At 47.8% G+C, this 16,876-nt stretch overlaps 1 protein-coding gene across 4 annotated transcripts in view; it reads left to right on the top strand.

Moving 5' to 3' along the window:
* HIVEP3 (HIVEP zinc finger 3) overlaps nt 1–16,876 on the top strand; it is a 238,095-nt gene that overhangs the window by 177,957 nt on the left and 43,262 nt on the right. The window contains exons 3-7 of one of the 4 annotated variants that reach the window (XM_053398481.1): nt 59–139; nt 1,551–1,611; nt 3,633–3,944; nt 4,085–9,329; nt 10,886–11,031. In XM_053398481.1, coding sequence (XP_053254456.1) covers nt 4,278–9,329; nt 10,886–11,031 — 5,198 coding nt within the window. In that variant the 5' untranslated portion in view covers nt 59–139; nt 1,551–1,611; nt 3,633–3,944; nt 4,085–4,277. Of the gene's footprint in view, nt 1–58; nt 140–1,550; nt 1,680–3,632; nt 9,330–10,885; nt 11,032–16,876 lie in introns of all 4 variants that reach the window. The other 3 variants (XM_053398482.1, XM_053398479.1, XM_053398480.1) reach the window with 3 other exon arrangements.

The following is a 16,876-nucleotide window of genomic DNA, read 5'->3' as shown; positions in this document are numbered from 1 at the left end:
ACAATGTTTCCTTTTAAATGGGTTTCTCTGATTGCTACGCACCTTTGTTGTTTTGCAGGCTGAATTAAGCCCTTCAGAAATAATAAAATAAATAAAGGAAAGCGCAAACACCATTAGAACTGCAGAAATCAAATTCGTTGTAAGTATTCCTCACCCTCCTGCCATTAAATGGAGCAGGGGTGTGAGTGTTTTTTTGTGTGTGTTGTTGATCAAGGCACTGTTGCATTCGTTTGTGCTGGTGAGGTCCTTGGTGAAATATTTACAGTCCGCTCAATGAGTTTTACCAAGGCCGTAGTGTCCTGGATTTGTTTGTGTGTGTGTGTGTGTGTGTGTGTTTGCTCTTGTGTGTTTAATGTGCAATATTTTCCATGGTCAGTGTTTACCACAGAAATGACATCGTAGAAATAAGACAAGATAAAACCACCCTAGCAATCAGTGGTTACTTGGGCTGACCTGAAAACTCTTTTGAGAACACCCTGCAGTCCAGTCTTAAAAACCCGGGACCTTTGGCTTGCTAGAGAACAATTGCCCTATCTGTCAGGGCTGTTGGGAGAGAACTTGAAGGTGAAGCTAGTAATTGAAGGTTCTGAGGTTTCAGTCGGGAGTTGTGTGTGCTCAGGCCTTGGAACCATCCCCAGGCACAATAGGACATCCTCAGGCACATACGATCATTAGAAAAGTCTTGGTGGATTCAACTGAAGGTCTATCTAGTCCATTGTTCTCACAATGGCCAATCAGATGCCTGTGAGAAGCCTGCAAGCAGGACCTGAGAGCACAACACTCTCTCCCAACTTGTGATTCCCAGAAGCTGCATTCAGAGGCATACAGCCTCTGATGGTAGAGGTAGAACATAGCCATTATGGCAGCTGGGAACCAATAGACTTACCTTCCATGAGGATAGGAACGCCCAGGGCCAGCCCCTGTGACAGGAGGCAGAAAGTTAATTGTGTCCATTATTTTCATCTACTCTGAGTATGAGCAACATTGGACACAACTCTCAGTTAATTCCCCAGGTCTCACATTCCTCAAATGCTCTCGGCATCAGAAATGCACGATTGCTTTGAGACAAAACAGCAGTACGTATTTAAATGCCGTTTTTTGTCTATGCTTTTAAAAATATATATACAGATCAATGCGGAAACAGGATGGAAGAGATTTGAGTGTGAATTCACGTGAGAGTCAAGAAATAGACTGGTACACCCATCCCTGGTTGAGTCACAGATTGTTGGGTTGGCGGAAGCAGCTGTTGGCCATTGATTGATTGAAATGAGTGTCTTGCTGCCACAGATGTTTATTAAAATAAGTGTCTGTGGCAGGAGCATTGGACTGAAGTTGTTGGACAGCAACTCCCAGCAACTCCCTGTCCATTGGTCCTCCTGTTGCTGAGGCTGATGGAAGTTGGTATCCAGCAGCATTCTAAGAGCACTATGTGGCTTGCCTCTTATTGCATCAAATGGCCCATGGGTCTTCACATGTTTGCAAACTGCCCCCCCCCATAGTTGATTAAAAGTGAATCAAACTTGGAGCAAATTGTTTTTCTTTTTCCACAGAAACGATGAGCCTGGAGACGTCACAATGGCGCCGCTATCTACAATGCGTCACGGTTTGAAGGTTAGCAATTACTCAGAGAAATGATGAGAAATCACCTTCTAGGAACATCGGCAGGTGCCTCATATCAGGTCAGGCTATTACCCCAACTAGCCTGATATTTCACCTTCTTTGGCTGGCAGTGGTTCTCCAGGAGTTCATTTAGGGGAGTCTTCTACATTAATAATAATAATAATAATAATAATAATAATAATAATAATAATAAAATTTATACCCCACCCATCTGGCTGGGTTTCCCCAGCCACTCTGGGCAGCTTCCAACAAAAGATTAAAAATAGATTAAAACATCAGTCATTATAAATTTCTCTAAACAGGGCTACCGTCAAATGTCTTCTAAACATCAGATAGTTGTTTATTTCTTTGACATTTGATGGGAGGACGTTCCACAGGGCGGGTGCCACTACCGAGAAGGCCCTCTGCCTGGTTCCCAGTAACTTCACTTCTCGCAGTGAGGGAACCGCCAGAAGGCCCTTGGCACTGGACCTCAGTGTCCTGGCTGAACGATGGGGGTGGAGATGCTAGTTCAGGTATACTGGGCACTTGACTCCTTAGATAGGAGTTTCCAAGGACTGAACCTGGGACCTTTTGCATATGAAGTGCGGGGACTACCCCTGAGTGTTGGCCCCGCCCCTCTTCCTCTGTCGCTGCCTCAAATCGACTATGGACAAACAGGTCAGAAAACAATGGTGTAGATTGGGTGGGGAACCTCAGGGGGGCAAATGCAGCCCTCCAGGCCTCTCTGTCTGGCCCTCAGGATTCTCCCCATGCTACGCAGCTCCCCAGCCCTGCTCCACAACCACCTCAAGTCTTTTTGCCTGTCTGGAACATGCTGCTGAACTGTGATAATGCCTCTCGCTTGCCTGGGTAGAGAATGGAGAGGTGTGTTTGTACATGTATCCGGAAACCTCTGATGTTCGCATGGCCAGAACTGTACAAAGGTAAGTCGCATCTGTTGCCATACCCACTTTTGCCTGTGGCCATGTAAGCTACTGGCGTGCAGCCCTCAAAATGTTCCCTATGAGGGGATGTGGCCCTCGGGATGGAAGAGGTTCCCTAGCCCTGATCTGGAAGGACCAGCTAGGAGGGACCTTCATCGGTGTTCAATCTATGTGATGCATATTTAACATTTATAAACCTCACGTGTGATAAACGCCAACCCTACAGCCTTATCCTAACCATGTTTACCTGGAAATAACTCCTGCTGATTGTGCAAGCCACAGCTCCAGAAGTCTGATACCATAAAGATCGACTTTATGTGATATCATAAAGACGATGAGAACACATTCTGCATTTGCGTATTTTTTGTTATTAAAGGCCTTCCATGTTGTTCATTTCCCTGCCTTTTCTAGGCAAACCCCAGAGCAGCACCCATTTGCCCCTTCGGTTGGATAAGGTTTCTGACATTCACGAGAGAATAGGATTTTCTTTAAATGAAAAAATAAATAAATGCAAATATCTAACCTATAAAGTTGTCCAGCTCACAGCAGCTGCAGGAAGCGGGGCGGAATCAAAGTTAATTTTGAGTAATCAAATGCAGGTGACTGTTTACAGTCTGAGGTCATCTTGGCTGTGCATGTTTTCTGGAATACATCTACTGCCCTGGATTATGTTCATTAGCACTTTTATAAAAAGTGTGTATGGTGTGTGTGTGTGTGGGAGAACTTAACTGCAATAAGTCTGCCTAGGACTGCTGCCAGGAAGCGTGATCCACTGCCTGCTTATGCAAAAAGGGAGTTCTATTGTCTTCAGTTCCATTGGGGAAGGACTTTTCCTCAGTGATAGAGCACCTGCTCTGCATGCAAAAGGTCCCAGGTTCAATCACTGTCCTCTCCAGGGAGGGCCACTGCCAATCAGTGCAGACAGTATTGAGTTAGATGGACCAATGGTCTGACTTGGTAGGGGGCAGCTTCCTGCGTTCCTCTTATGTACTCTGAATATTGGATTGCTTTAAAACGTGATGAATGCAAACGGTAGCAATTGTGTGTTTGTGTGTGTTTTCACCTCCTTGACAAATGTCGTTGCAGGATTGTGATCGGTCTGTTTCCCGAGGTCTCTGAACGGCAAAGTGGAAGAAGAGGAAAGCAAAGAAGGAATCAGGGCACACATGCAGAGAGAAACGGAGGACTGCCAGTTGCTGTTTTTCCAAGCCAAGGAGAACGATGGCTGCGAGATGAGCATGGGAGCCTCACGTTTACCAAGCTTTGCATGAGAAAAAGGACCCGAGGCAGTATTCTGGGTTGCTTCTCCTCTTTGAAGGCTTGCCACCATCAACGGTGATAAAAATGGCCCGCTTTAAAGCCTCTGCAAAATCCACAAGGAAAATATTTGGACTACAGGTTTTGGACCGTTTTCCTGCTTTGAAGTAGATTGTCATGCTTTACCAGTGTGAACTCTCTTGACCCTCAACCAACCTTTTTTTCCTTTTCATTGTTCCCTCCCCACCCTCTGTTCCTTCCCCCCTCCCCGAATCAAACAGCAGCGAGTGACGCTTTGAAATCTCGAGTCAACAACCATTTTCTCTGGCCGCCACCTTTGGCAGCCCCGCAGCAAATGCCGGCGAGCTAACACAGAGGAGTCCTTCCTTCATTATCCATGAAGCCTGCCGACACCTTCCCGAAATAGATTCCTTGGACCATCTCCCCCCTCCTCGCCTTTCCCTTTCCAAGGTCATGGATCCTGAACAAAGCCAGAGGAGCACAAAGAAGGGCGAGGAAGGGTCGAGGAGGAGGCTTGTCAAAGGACAGGCTTTCCAAAGCAGTGTTTCGTCCGCCGCTACCTATCCAGGGAGCTCGGCTCCTTTGCAAGGCTCTCCCCTCCGGGACGTTGCAGCGCAGCAGCCTTTTTCAAGGGAGGAGGCCCAGGAGAAGACAGGGCCAGCCCAGCTTAAACGCCCCTCTTTTGAACGCCCTCCCCACATCTCCCAGCTTCAGCAGCACCCCCTGTCGCCAGCGTTCATGCCTCCCCGGAAGCAGGAACATGTCCTTGAAGGCCCCACGGCGTGGCAGCTAGTCGACCCAGCCAGATCAGGTCCCTCCAGTTCTTTTCCATCCTCTGGGCTTCACCCTGGCCAGCTCTTGCCGTCCCGTCCTCCTGTCGTCCCCGAAGAGGACATGCCCTCCGTTCCAAAGGTCTACACTCCCCGCGCTTCGCAAGCTTCCTTGAAATCCTCGGAAGAAGGCCACAAGAAAGAGAAGAAACCCCAGAAACCCGGCAAATACATTTGCCAGTACTGTAGCCGGCCTTGCGCCAAGCCCAGTGTCCTCCAGAAACACATCCGTTCACACACAGGGGAGCGGCCCTATCCCTGCGTCCCCTGCGGCTTTTCCTTCAAAACCAAGAGCAATCTGTATAAACATCGGAAGTCTCATGCTCACCGGATCAAAGCCGGTCTCGCCTCGGGGACTGGGACCGAGCTGTACCCTTCCGGTTTGGAAATGGAGAAGATGGCTGGAGAGGAATTTGAAGAGCCCACCGAGGGTGAAAGCACCGACTCAGAGGAGGAGACCAGGAGCGCGCCGAGCCATTTGGCAGAACTGTCGCCCCGGAGAAAGCAAACCATGTTGTACGGGTCGGGAAGCCAGAGCTCTAGCCTAGAGAGCTGCTCGTTTTCTCACTCCAGCCTGTCTCAGTCTCTGGAAGAAAGCAGCCCGTTTGTGGAGCCGGCTTCAGAGCATGCCCAAAGTCATAAATCGGAGGAAACACATACTATCAAGCAGAAGCTAGCTCTCCGATTGAGTGAAAGAAAGAAGGTGATCGAGGAACAGGCTTTCCTTAGCCCTGGCAGCAAAGGGAGCACAGAATCTGGCTATTTCTCCAGGTCAGAGAGTGCTGAGCAGCAAATCAGCCCACCAAACACCAACGCCAAGTCTTATGCAGAGATCATTTTTGGCAAATGTGGGCGAATTGGCCAACGGACTTCCATGTTAGCGGCAGCCACTGCCCAGGAATTTCCCCAGGTATCGTCTGAGGAGAAACTCAGCACAGTTCCTTTGTCTGTGCCCAGAACGCAGGTTATTGAACATATCACCAAACTGATCACTATTAACGAAGCCGTTGTTGACACCAGCGAGATAGATAGCGTCAAGCCCAGGAGAAGTTCATTGTCCAGACGCAGCAGCATTGAATCGCCAAAGTCCGGCCCGTACAGAGAGCCCTTTGCGTTAGAAATCAAACCCGGCTCTGGTAGCCAACTCGATTCATCCAAGTCACTGATGCCCCACATGGAAAAAATGAAGCCTGAACAATCATTGCTATCACTCCAGCATTCCCACAGTGCCACAGAGACAGTGCCTCTCCTACGAAGCCACTCTATGCCTTCAGCTGCGTGCACCATCAGCTCCTCCCATACCTTTAGAGGTAGCTATTCTTTCGATGACCACATCACCGAATCGGAGGTCCAAAGCCGTGGTCAGGTGTCTTCCCACCCACGCATGCTAAAACGGCAGCCCGCCATCGAACTTCCGTTGGGGGTGGAGTATGGTTCGGAGGACATGGGCGCGGCGAGCAAAGAAAGCACTTCCAAACCTCCCGAGGAACAAGAAACCAAGGAAAGCGAGCTCACCAAAAAGTCAAGGAAGGGCGCGAAAACAAAAGGGTTCATGTACGAGTGCAACGTTTGCGGTGCTCGCTACAAGAAACGAGATAATTACGAAGCCCACAAGAAGTACTACTGTTCGGAACTGCAGGTCTCCAAGCCCCGATCTTCCAGTTCTCATTTTTCATTGGAAGCCGAGAAGGGTTCCGTAGAATCTGATCCTTGGCCGCAGATGATGCATTATAAGCTGGGGACCAGTTTAGAACTAACTCCGCTGCGGAAAAGGCGTAAGGAAAAGAGCCTCGGTGATGATGAGGACCCCCCGGCTTTTGAGTTGACCAGTCCATCTTCCTGTAGCTCTGGGGCAGCTGCTCAGTTTACTAGCTTGAAACCCACTGATGTGGCCTTGAACCTGACTTCTGAGTCCATGACGTCACCAGCAGACCTCAGCAAATCGATGCCGCTCTCTGACGCCGGTGTCACTTTCCACTCTAGGACTACAAAACCATCTCTTGGTACGGAGGTCAAGGAGAGGAGGACGACCTCAAAGGAGATCTCTGTCATCCAGCACACAAGCTCCTTTGAGAAGTCGGATTCTATCGAACAACTGAGCAGCTTGGAAGGGGAGGAAAAGCTGTCGTTGCCATACGCTTCTCAGTCAGCTGCACAACAGAGCCGGCCGACTCATTCCCTGCAGCCAAAGCTTGTGCGTCAACCCAACATCCAAGTCCCTGAGATCCTGGTCACCGAAGAGCCGGACAGGCCAGAGACGGAGCCCGAACCTCCCCCTAAAGAGCCGGAGAAGACGGAGGAGTTTCAGTGGCCACAGAGAAGCCAGTCTCTCTCCCAGCTTCCTGCAGAGAAGCTGCCACCCAAAAAGAAGAGGCTGAGGCTTGCAGAAATGGCTCAGTCTTCTGGAGAATCCAGCTTTGAGTCAGTGAGGAGCCCCAGTCAGGAGAGCAGCATCTCCCACGCCTCCAGCCGCTCAACGTCATTTGAACGTGAGGAAGCTGCTTCCCAGTCCTCTGAATTCCACATAAAACCTATTGGGCTCGGCCCACACATGCTAACAGTGCCAGGCCACCACCACCCTCACCACCCTACCCGAGAAATGCGGAGGTCCGTCTCCGAGCAGACGCCCAACGTCTCTCCCTCCTCTCCAATGTCGGAGACCCGCAGCAAATCGTTTGACTATGGGAGCTTGTGCTCCTCCTCTCCCACTTCCCTGCCCCGCCCACCAACAACATCAGCAGCACAGGAGAGGAGAAAATGTTTCCTGGTGAGGCAGGCGTCTCTTGCTGGGCACCCAGAGCACGAGCCGGACTCTGGCTCCAAAGGAGGGACAGAAACGGAAGAGCTGCTGCAGTCTACAAGCAAATCTTCAGCTGCAAGTTTGCCCCAGCAGCAACCACCGTCCTCTTCCTCCTCCTCTTCTCAAAGAGGCTACCCGGCTGACAAGGGTGAGCCAAAAGACTGCCCTGAGCGCACATATACCCATCCCTACACTGAAGCTCTGCAGGTGTTTCACCACCCATCGGCGCAATTGACGCTCCACGAAAAACAGTACATGGCCCCGCAGATTTCTCTCTTGCCATTCCAGCATCTTTTGCCACCATCAGGACAGACGGTGGAGCTCTTCTCCAGCCAGACAATGACCGAGCTCTTTTCCGCTCAGTATTCCATCCCGCAAATACCGCACTCCATCTTTGAGAATGCAGCCATCCCGCTGCAAGACGCTTTGCTGCACCCAGGCCAGCTTCACATTGCCCCTCCACTGCTGTCCCACCCAGGGGACGTGGCACTCAGGCAGAGCCCGTCCCTTGTCCCTGTGCACTACCCAGGCTCCCCGCCGCTCCATTCTGCCTTTTTTCTGCCCCTCCAGTCCCAGCTTGCTCTCCAGTTGCCAAGTGACATTGGTGCCCATTTGCCCCAGCTCAAATCCAGGCTCTCTCCACCCACCGGAAGTCCCATCTTCTCCCCATTTTCAGACTACAGCTCCGAGAGCAGATTGCATATTTTGGCCCGGCCTAGCAGCCCCTCTGCATCTGTCTCCATCTCTCAGTTGGTGGTGCCTGCACGATCTGAGCCTGTCGTGTCGCTAGTGGTCCCAGTTCGCATTCAGACGAACATGCCCTCCTATGGAAGCGCAATGTATACAACCCTTTCTCAGATCCTGGTTACTCAGTCACACTGCAGCGCCTCTTCTATTATCCTGCCCAGGTTTGACGAGTATGAGGCCAAGGGTACCTTGGTTTGCACTGCTAATGTTCACGGAATCGGCCTCGATCTGGCACAGATGATCACCGAAGAGCAGAAGAGCATCTTCCAGACACCCTACCTAAGGCTGCCATTGTCACTCTCGGAAAAGAAAGGCTACATTCCTCTTGGCTCGCCATCCAAAAGCCTGTTGGATCTTGAAGGGAGTCCATCGACTGTCGGAGGAAGCAAGCGGATGCTGTCTCCGGCCGGAAGCTTGGAACTCACGATGGAAACCCAGCAGCAAAAAAGGGTGAAGGAGGAAGAGTTCTCTGAGATGGAGGAGAAGTCGGAAGCAGCGGTGGCCCCCAGTGCAACAGAGCAAGGGAAGAAGCACAACCAAAGGAGAGTCAAGTCAGAAATGCCCCCGGACGTATCGCCTGAGCAGTCTGAGTTGGAAGAAGTCCAGGGAACTTTATGGCCAGCCTCTCCACAGCCTGAGGTCTCGAGCTCTGAGGGGCACGAGGAATCTAAGCATCCAGCTGGCAAGCAGTTGCAAAGCAAGGAATCCCCACAGATGGTGAAGAAAGAAGATTTGAAAGAGCCTGTGGAGCCACCTGCAACAACCTCCCCAAGTCCAGCTCTTCGTTCTGAGGCTGCCCAAAGTTCAAAGAAGTCCCAAGAGGGGCCAGATGTCAAGAAGGTATTTCAGTTCCCCAGTCTCCATACAACTACTAATGTCAGTTGGTGCTATTTAAATTACACAAAGCCAAATCACATCCAGCAAGTTGACCGAAGGTCCTCGGTGTATGCCGGCTGGTGCGTTAGTTTGTATAATCCCAACCTCCCTGGTGTGTCCACCAAAGCAGCCCTTTCGCTCCTGCGCTCCAAGCAAAAGGTGAGCAAAGAAACCTACACCATGTCTGCTGCTCCACGTCCAGAGGCAGGGAGGCTTGTGCCCTCAAGCGCCGGGAACCCCAAAATGTCGGAGGTAAGGAAATTGGGTTTTCCTTTTGTCCTCACCTGTTTTGTGAGTAAGAATTGACGTGGATGCTGCCATTAAAATATAGAAGTGGGTAGAAGTGGATATATTAGGGAAACGTGTGAACAAAACTGGATAAGTGAAAATAATGTGCCAGATTGCATCGTATTGTGGGAAATTTGCCTGGAAAGATGCATGCGAAAATGTGCATATTAGAAGAAATTTGCATTAAAATGCACACAAATTTTCATACATGATTTTTGTTTCTTAAGTTGCAATCTTAAGTTTGGAAAAATGAGAAATGGAGGTAAACTGAAATTGACAGGTTCATTCATCGCTAGAGCAGATCCAAGACAGTCTGCCACTTAAGCAGAGCTTCACACAGTACAAATCAGTCTGGGGTAAACATAGCTGCTGTTTATGAAGACATGCTAGAAATCATAGCGTTACATGACTGTCCTGGAGAAAAAGCTGTGTTTGGGCTATTTTCCAATGAGATGAAAAGAAGATCAAATGCTTAGAACCACTTGGGGGTCGTTCAGAGAGGGATGTTTGGGGTATGTTTGGTGTGTTTTTTGTGTGGGGAGGGGGTGGTTGTGTGCTGGGCTGGTTAACTTCAAAGCATGCTGAAGGCATCGCTCCAGGATGAAAATTTAAATGAAATCCAGATTGCTTTTGGAGAACGGTCCCAGCAACTTAACCAGATTCATACCTGACTTCCTTTCTTCCCTTGTCCTGTAGAAACAGTTATCTAGCTGACGAGGGATTCCTGGGCACTGGGGATCCTGTTCTACCCTCCCACCTGATTTCCCAGGCCTTGACTGGTCAGAAGGTTTTGATTCTTAGTGCCAGGGAGATGCTGGGGTGTGTTTTCATGATTCAACCCCATACCCATTGGTCACAACTTGTTCCAGAGTCACCCAGTGAGTTTAGTGGCTGAGTGGAGACCTGAACCCCCAATCTACCAGGTCTTAGTCCTGCATGCTTATCACGACAGAAGTGTTCAGAAATGCCCTGTCCCTTCCCGCTCCAAGCACTGAATGAATGCTTGAACAGTTATCCATACAAGATGTTCATGGTGGCTGGGGACAGACTGTCTACCTGAAATCTGGGAAGGAGTGGAGAGGAAGGACTGGAGTTCAGTCTTGAGGCTGGACAGTGAAGGTGGGAGGTGCAGAACTCACTGCACAGTAGAAAAACTCGCAGCCGCTCTTGTGTCCGGTGATCTCCTGTACAACTCCTAAAATGCACAGGGTCATGCAAGCCAAGCAGAGTCCTCAGTCCAGATTCATCAGCTTCTTTTTATGCAACTTTAAAGCAATTGTTCTGCCCCATTACTTGTTCCCACCCACCCCATGCAGCTCAGACCAGTAGCACTAGGTCTAAAATGAGAACCTTCCAAATCAGGTTTAAATCTGACACTTAATTATCACTGAATTTAGGGTGGCTGCTGGGTTTCCTCCCCCACTCTCCAGAGAGAGAGAACCTTGCCCAAGGTGTCTGTCTTTGGTAACAAGCCTTTGGAAGAATAATAAAACCGTTACTTTCATCCTTTGGCGAGGTAGGTTCACCTGCCTTCGCTCCTCCCCAACGAAGGTCGAAAGGATGAAATGAGAACTGAAAAGGAAGAGGAGAAAAGAGGAAATCCAGAAGACGACATTCCCATATCCAAACGAGGGGAGCCAGCCCGGATCAAGATCTTTGAAGGAGGGTGAGTATTGTGCTTCGCACTCCATCTCCCGTTGCGTCTGTCTGATGGAAAGCTGTCCTCTTGAAAGCAGCTTGTCAGTAAAAGATGCCACATGGAAGTCGGCAGGGAGTCAATCAGGCCTGGCCTTCCATTGTTTCCTTTTCCAAGTCTGTCCATCGCCCTTAAATTCTCTTTGACTTTCATTATCTGTATGCCAATGGAGTAAGCACTGAGTTTCAAAAGAGTTGGACAGAAAACATGTATCTGTCATTCAACCCTTTGCCTATAGAAATTCTGGAGAACTGTGTTGTGAAGGTGCATTGTCCCAGGCAATTTTCCCCAGAGCATTCAGTTTGGACTGAATTCTTTTAAGCATCATATTGGAAGAAGCTGAGAGGACAATAATCTCAAAACCTTAGAGGCAGATTGCATTTGTTCACATTGGCTCTTCGGCCCAGATAGCGCAAGCATCGCACAACACCGACTGTACTTGTGGTCACCAAGCTTCCACACAAACTTGTGCGAAAACATACACACTGGATTGTGCAAGACATCACACATCTATTATCCGGACTTTGGGATAAGGTCCACTCAACCCTCCTCCACCCCTAGCAAACTTCTAAGAGCATTTGCACAGTCCAGATGTTTCCACACATTATTTTTATTCTCTGGATTGGGGTCCTAACTGTCCCAAAGTTTATCAGTTTTATCCATAGATATAATCCAAGAGTGGGGAACCTGCAGCGCTTCTGATATTGCTGGACCGCAACTCCCATCAGCCCCAGTCACCATGGCCAATGGTCTGGGATGATAGGCTTTGTAGTCTGACAACATCTGGTGGGCCACACATTCCCCTCCACAATATTTTGTGTTCATTTCTTCTGAATTATCAAGAGTTTCGATTTGTGCTCAAACTGCAGCGGTGTGGCATGGAGAATATGGACACCCTTAAATAAATCCTTAAGCCCTTCCCCACAATTTTAGCCATATCAAGACCTCCCTGTAGCCAATAAGGATGTGCTTACTTTTACCGTGCCTAGTTATGGAATTTGTTGCCACAAGATGTGTAATGGCCACCAACTTGAACAGCTTTAAAAGGTAACCACATAAATTCATGGGGAATAATGAGCTGTCTTGATAACTATATGCAAATCTCTAGGGTCAGAGGCAGGAGGACTACTGTTTCCCAAGGAGCAATAGCAAGCAAGGGCTATTGTCTTTCTGTTCTGCTTGTGGGTTTCCCAGAGGCAGCTGGTTGGCCACGGTGTGAAACAGGATGCTGGACTACACAGGCTTTGTCTTTGGTCTGATCCAGGAAGACTCTTCTTATGTTCTTCTTAAACAATAGATAAAGGTGCTGCCACTCAAGGTTAGGGGGACACACACTCCGCATGGTTTAAATTCAATACTGGTTTCTGCTTTTAACACCCAAATTTCACTTGTAAATCAGGATGAGCTTTTTTTGTCGAAGAAGGAGGGAGATTATCCAAATGCTGATTTTCTACATATATTTTTAAAGAGGCTATTGTTTGGGGCACTGTTGCAATATCAGAAACATGGAGTCCCTCAGAAACACCCCCCCCAAATGATATTGCTTGGAATAGCCAAGCCAGAGGTCAGCAATAGTTTTGTCTCTCTCTCTCTCTCTCTCTCTCTCTCTCTCTCTCTCTCTCTCTCTCTGTGTGTGTGTGTGTGAGAGAGAGAGAGAGAGAGAGAGAGAGAGAAAGAGATGGGTGCCATGGTTAACTGATAAAAGCAGTTTGACTGATTAAACAGTTTTGATTAGCAGTAGGGAAGGATTGAGCTCAGATTCTGAGCTCTTGAGCTCAGATTCAGGAAAGCAGACTCCCCTGACTGAATCTGGGTGGATCATGAGTCAGATCAGTTCATGGATCACCAAGAATTGCGCGTTGCCTCCTAAAAATGTCTTCATCTTTTAAACTTTTAAAAATAGGGCCTCTGGCTACCCAGGGCTTCTCGCTGCTGCACACTTTGAGCACAACTACATTAAGACCTGCTCAGCGCACCGGCACTGAGTCCTTGCCATATTTGTTCTTAAAGCAAGCAGTGGCAAGAAGCCCTATGCAGTAGCTGCTAGGGGTGCCAACTTGAATAAAATATTGGGGAGACCGAGGTTAGCCCCACCCTGAATAATCAATCACATAATGTGGTGCACATACTCCATTAGAACAGCAATGCCCATCAACCTTGGGGGGCAGACCCCTCAAATATTTTATGGGGGGGCCAAAGTCCTCTCAGCCCCTAGTTGTTGCCTATGGTAGCTGCTCCAGGCCCTGGGCATTTGGATGCCCTGTTTAGTGAAGGAAACATTATTGGAGGACCAGGGACAGTGCACAACCCTTAGGCCTCCTCACATGTTCTTATTTAAAAAAATCTGTTTCTGTGCATATTGTTTTTTTTTAAATTAAATTCCATTAAATATCTTCCTGGAAAATGGAAGGGGACAGACTTTTTCTCATCCCCATGCCTTACTAGGACATTCATGGGTCCATCCATTCCTACTTTGATTGATTTTAAAAAGTGTTCTTGATTAACTGGACAATACTTATAGATATGCAAATACCATAATTTTAATACAGGTACTTATAAAAACTGCAGATAGCAAGAACCATTTGGGAAGCAGCGTTTCTCCTTCTCTCACATGCACAGGAGGGAATTCCTCTTCTATGATGCTGCCTGCTATAACATATTTGCGTGTAATGGGAAAAGTCTGCTTTTTCATTTCAGAATTCTTGCTTTTCCTTTATTTCCACCCTGCCTTTCTTCCACGATGGGTATCCTGTTCTTCTCAGGGTGGGCACTCTCAGGGGAGGTGGAAACCATTATACTGAGTTTCTTTGAGACAAATAATGGCAAGGCAAGTTGTTTTAAGAAGAAGGTAGGACAATGGACAGCTCCCAGTGGCCTCTTACTGGCTGAGCAGTGGGAAGAAGATCTCAGCAAAGATCTGAGACCCCCTGAAGACTTAAGAAGATGGCTCAAGTCTGTTTACTCCACCTCCTTGGAGGAGTTGACTGTGCTGTATTAAAAGGCCCCATTCTGTAGTTGCTCCCACTTGTGGAAGAAGTAGGATTAGTTTTGAGAAAGGGCAAGTAAGAGGTGACAAGATAGAAGTTTGTAAAATTATACATGGCATGGAGAATGTGGATAAAGAGAAGTTTTTCTTCCTCTCTTATAATACTAGAACTGAATGATGGAAGATTCAGGGAAAAGAAAAGCAAGTATTTTTTATGCAGCCCATAGACAAACCTTGGAACTCGCTCCCACAAGAGACAGTGAGAACCACCAACATGGATAGTTTTAAAACAGGATTAAATAAATTCAGGGATAATAGGTAGTCAGTGGCTACTAACCATTATGGCTATGGTTATGTTTCTGAAAGCCAGTTGTTGGGAACTGCAGGTGTTGCTGTTGTGCTCATATCCTGTTTGCAGGCTTCTCACCGGTTTGAAATATACTCGGAGTTGAGTGTTGATTTCATGTTCTTTATTTCAGCTCATGGTAAACAGTGAGTGAGTGCTTTCCCCCAAAATAGGTCCCGTGTGATTGGCTGATTCAACTCCCCTCCTGGAGCCTGATTGGACTGCTCCTGCAGGCCAACCAGGTTGCTGATTCACTTCCTCCTGGAGCCTGATTGGGCTGCTCCTGCAGGCCAATCAGGATACTGATTCACTTCCTCCTGGAGCCGGATTGGGCAGCTCCTGTAGACCAATCAGGTTGCTGCCTTCTAGGATCCTACCTGCCTATTGTTTTAGGATCCAAGCTCAGTACATAACAGGGTTCTAATGCAATATCATTAGGGACTCATTCTCTAAGTCTGAGGGAGGTAGAAAGGTTACATCCTCAGGCCAGGAAGTAAAAACCAAGGCAGGGGAGAAGCCCATGCCCTGTGGATTCTCTATAAGAATGAATTCCAAACTTGCTGCCTGATTTCAGGTCGACTGTGTTCAAAACAATTGCACATTGACAGGCTACAAAGTGCCATTGATTCCAGTAGTAGCTTTGCTTGAATTCGAGTGAAGAGAGAGTTGCAGCCTCAATGTTTTATTCCAAATGTGTCTGGGGGAAAGATATTGGAACATTGTAGCACAACGCTGATGTCATTCTGTGTAACTTTAGGTTTGTAGTTTGTAGTTTTTTGTTTTAATGTTGCTTTTGGACAAGTAATTGCTTGAGTTTCCCTTTTGTGCTTTTGAATTATTATTCTTTCTTTTTGTGTGTGTGTCTCCCCTGGAAACTGTTTGCAACCCCTGAGCTGCTCCCAAACATCATGAAGGCTTTACTTTCCAATTTCTTACCCAGATGGAGGCATTCCATTGTGCACAGCCAGTTTATGCTGCATGCATCAAGCAATGATACATGACAGACAGCTCTCTCAGAAAGTACTTTGAAGAGCTTGTGTAGTTATTGAAAAGTTAAAAATAACTGCAAGATAAATCCTTTCCCCACCCCCCACCCCAGTCACTTGAAACACCAAGATGACTGCCGTTCAATATGCAATGTTAGCTGGAAAGACTATCAACCCACACTGGGAAGGCTTCATGGTAGAGCACATGCAAGGAAAAGCAGTGGCAGATTTTGGACCCTGAAATTTCAGCAACGCCCTATTTGATGCTAAAATTTGGTGCTCCTGCCTTTTGTGCTCTGTTTAACGTAATTATTGCAGCACCCCCTATGGTGCCAGCACCCAGTGTGGCCAAACTGGTTACTCTACCCTAAAACTGCATCTGCAAAAGGTCCCAGGTTGATGATGTTGTTAATTAGACATACATTTCCAGTTTGTTAATTTCCAGGTAGCAAATGGTGGGATAGATATCTTACCTGAGAGCCATTGCCAGTCGGAATAGGCCAGGGATGGGGCATCCTGTGGCCTTCCAGATGTTGCTGGACTCAGCTCCCATTACCCTTCACCATTGGCAGTGCTGGCAGGGGCTAGTGGGAGTTGGAGTCCCCAGGATGCAGTGATGGCCACCAACTCTGATGGAGGACCAGACAAATGCATGGAGGCAAAGGCTATCAATGGCTGTTAGCTCTGATGGCTGTGCTCTGCCTCCATGGTCAGAGGCAGTGATGCTTCTGAATTCCATCTAGTTTTTATTTAGGAACCAATTGAAAACTGCATATGCTGTCTCAGATATTGAAGGGACAGTAGGAATAAGGACCCTGGCAAGTTGTCCAACATAGTTTTGTGGGCTTAAGAGATTTGACAAGAATTTTTGTGAGCGATTTCTCTGCAGTCATCTATTGGGGCCCTTCTGGTGGTACCACATACACCAGAATTTCATTTAATGGTGACTCAGGCGAAGTTCTTCAGTGCAATAACACCTACTTTGCATAACACACTGCCCATTGAAGTTCAACAGCCTCGGACATCATAGACCTTTCATTGGATGCTTAAAACTTTCCTGTTTCTTCTACTGGCTTTCATAGAAGGATAAGCTGACTCATGGTCAGTATCAGATTTCCTTTGGGAAACCGCTCTTACGTGTTGTCTTTTTATTTTTGTACAGCACCGTGATATTTGCTAATGGTTAGTGGTCCGTAAAGTTTCCTGATCAGTAAATAAATGACCAGTCAATTTTGCTTATGTGAATGGCTGCTAGCTGGAATAGCTGTATACAACTTTAGCCCTCCATACTTAGAGAGAGAATGTTCCCTGACAATATTTTTTTGCCATCAGGTGTTTTGACCTTTTAAGGCAGAGTTAGAAAACCTGTAGCCCTCCAAATGTTGTTGGACTCCAGTACTCAAGAATGGTGAGACTTGTGATCCAACAACAGCCGAGGGTGAGGCTACAGGTTCCTGTTTTAATAGCAGAAGACTTATACAGTTTTTTAAAACTCTT

This window comes from Podarcis raffonei, chromosome 8, assembly GCF_027172205.1.
Source record: "Podarcis raffonei isolate rPodRaf1 chromosome 8, rPodRaf1.pri, whole genome shotgun sequence".
NCBI classification, from domain to species: domain Eukaryota; kingdom Metazoa; phylum Chordata; class Lepidosauria; order Squamata; family Lacertidae; genus Podarcis; species Podarcis raffonei.
The sequence above is the reverse complement of the archived record's forward strand: the minus strand, read 5'-3'. Positions and strand labels throughout refer to the sequence as shown.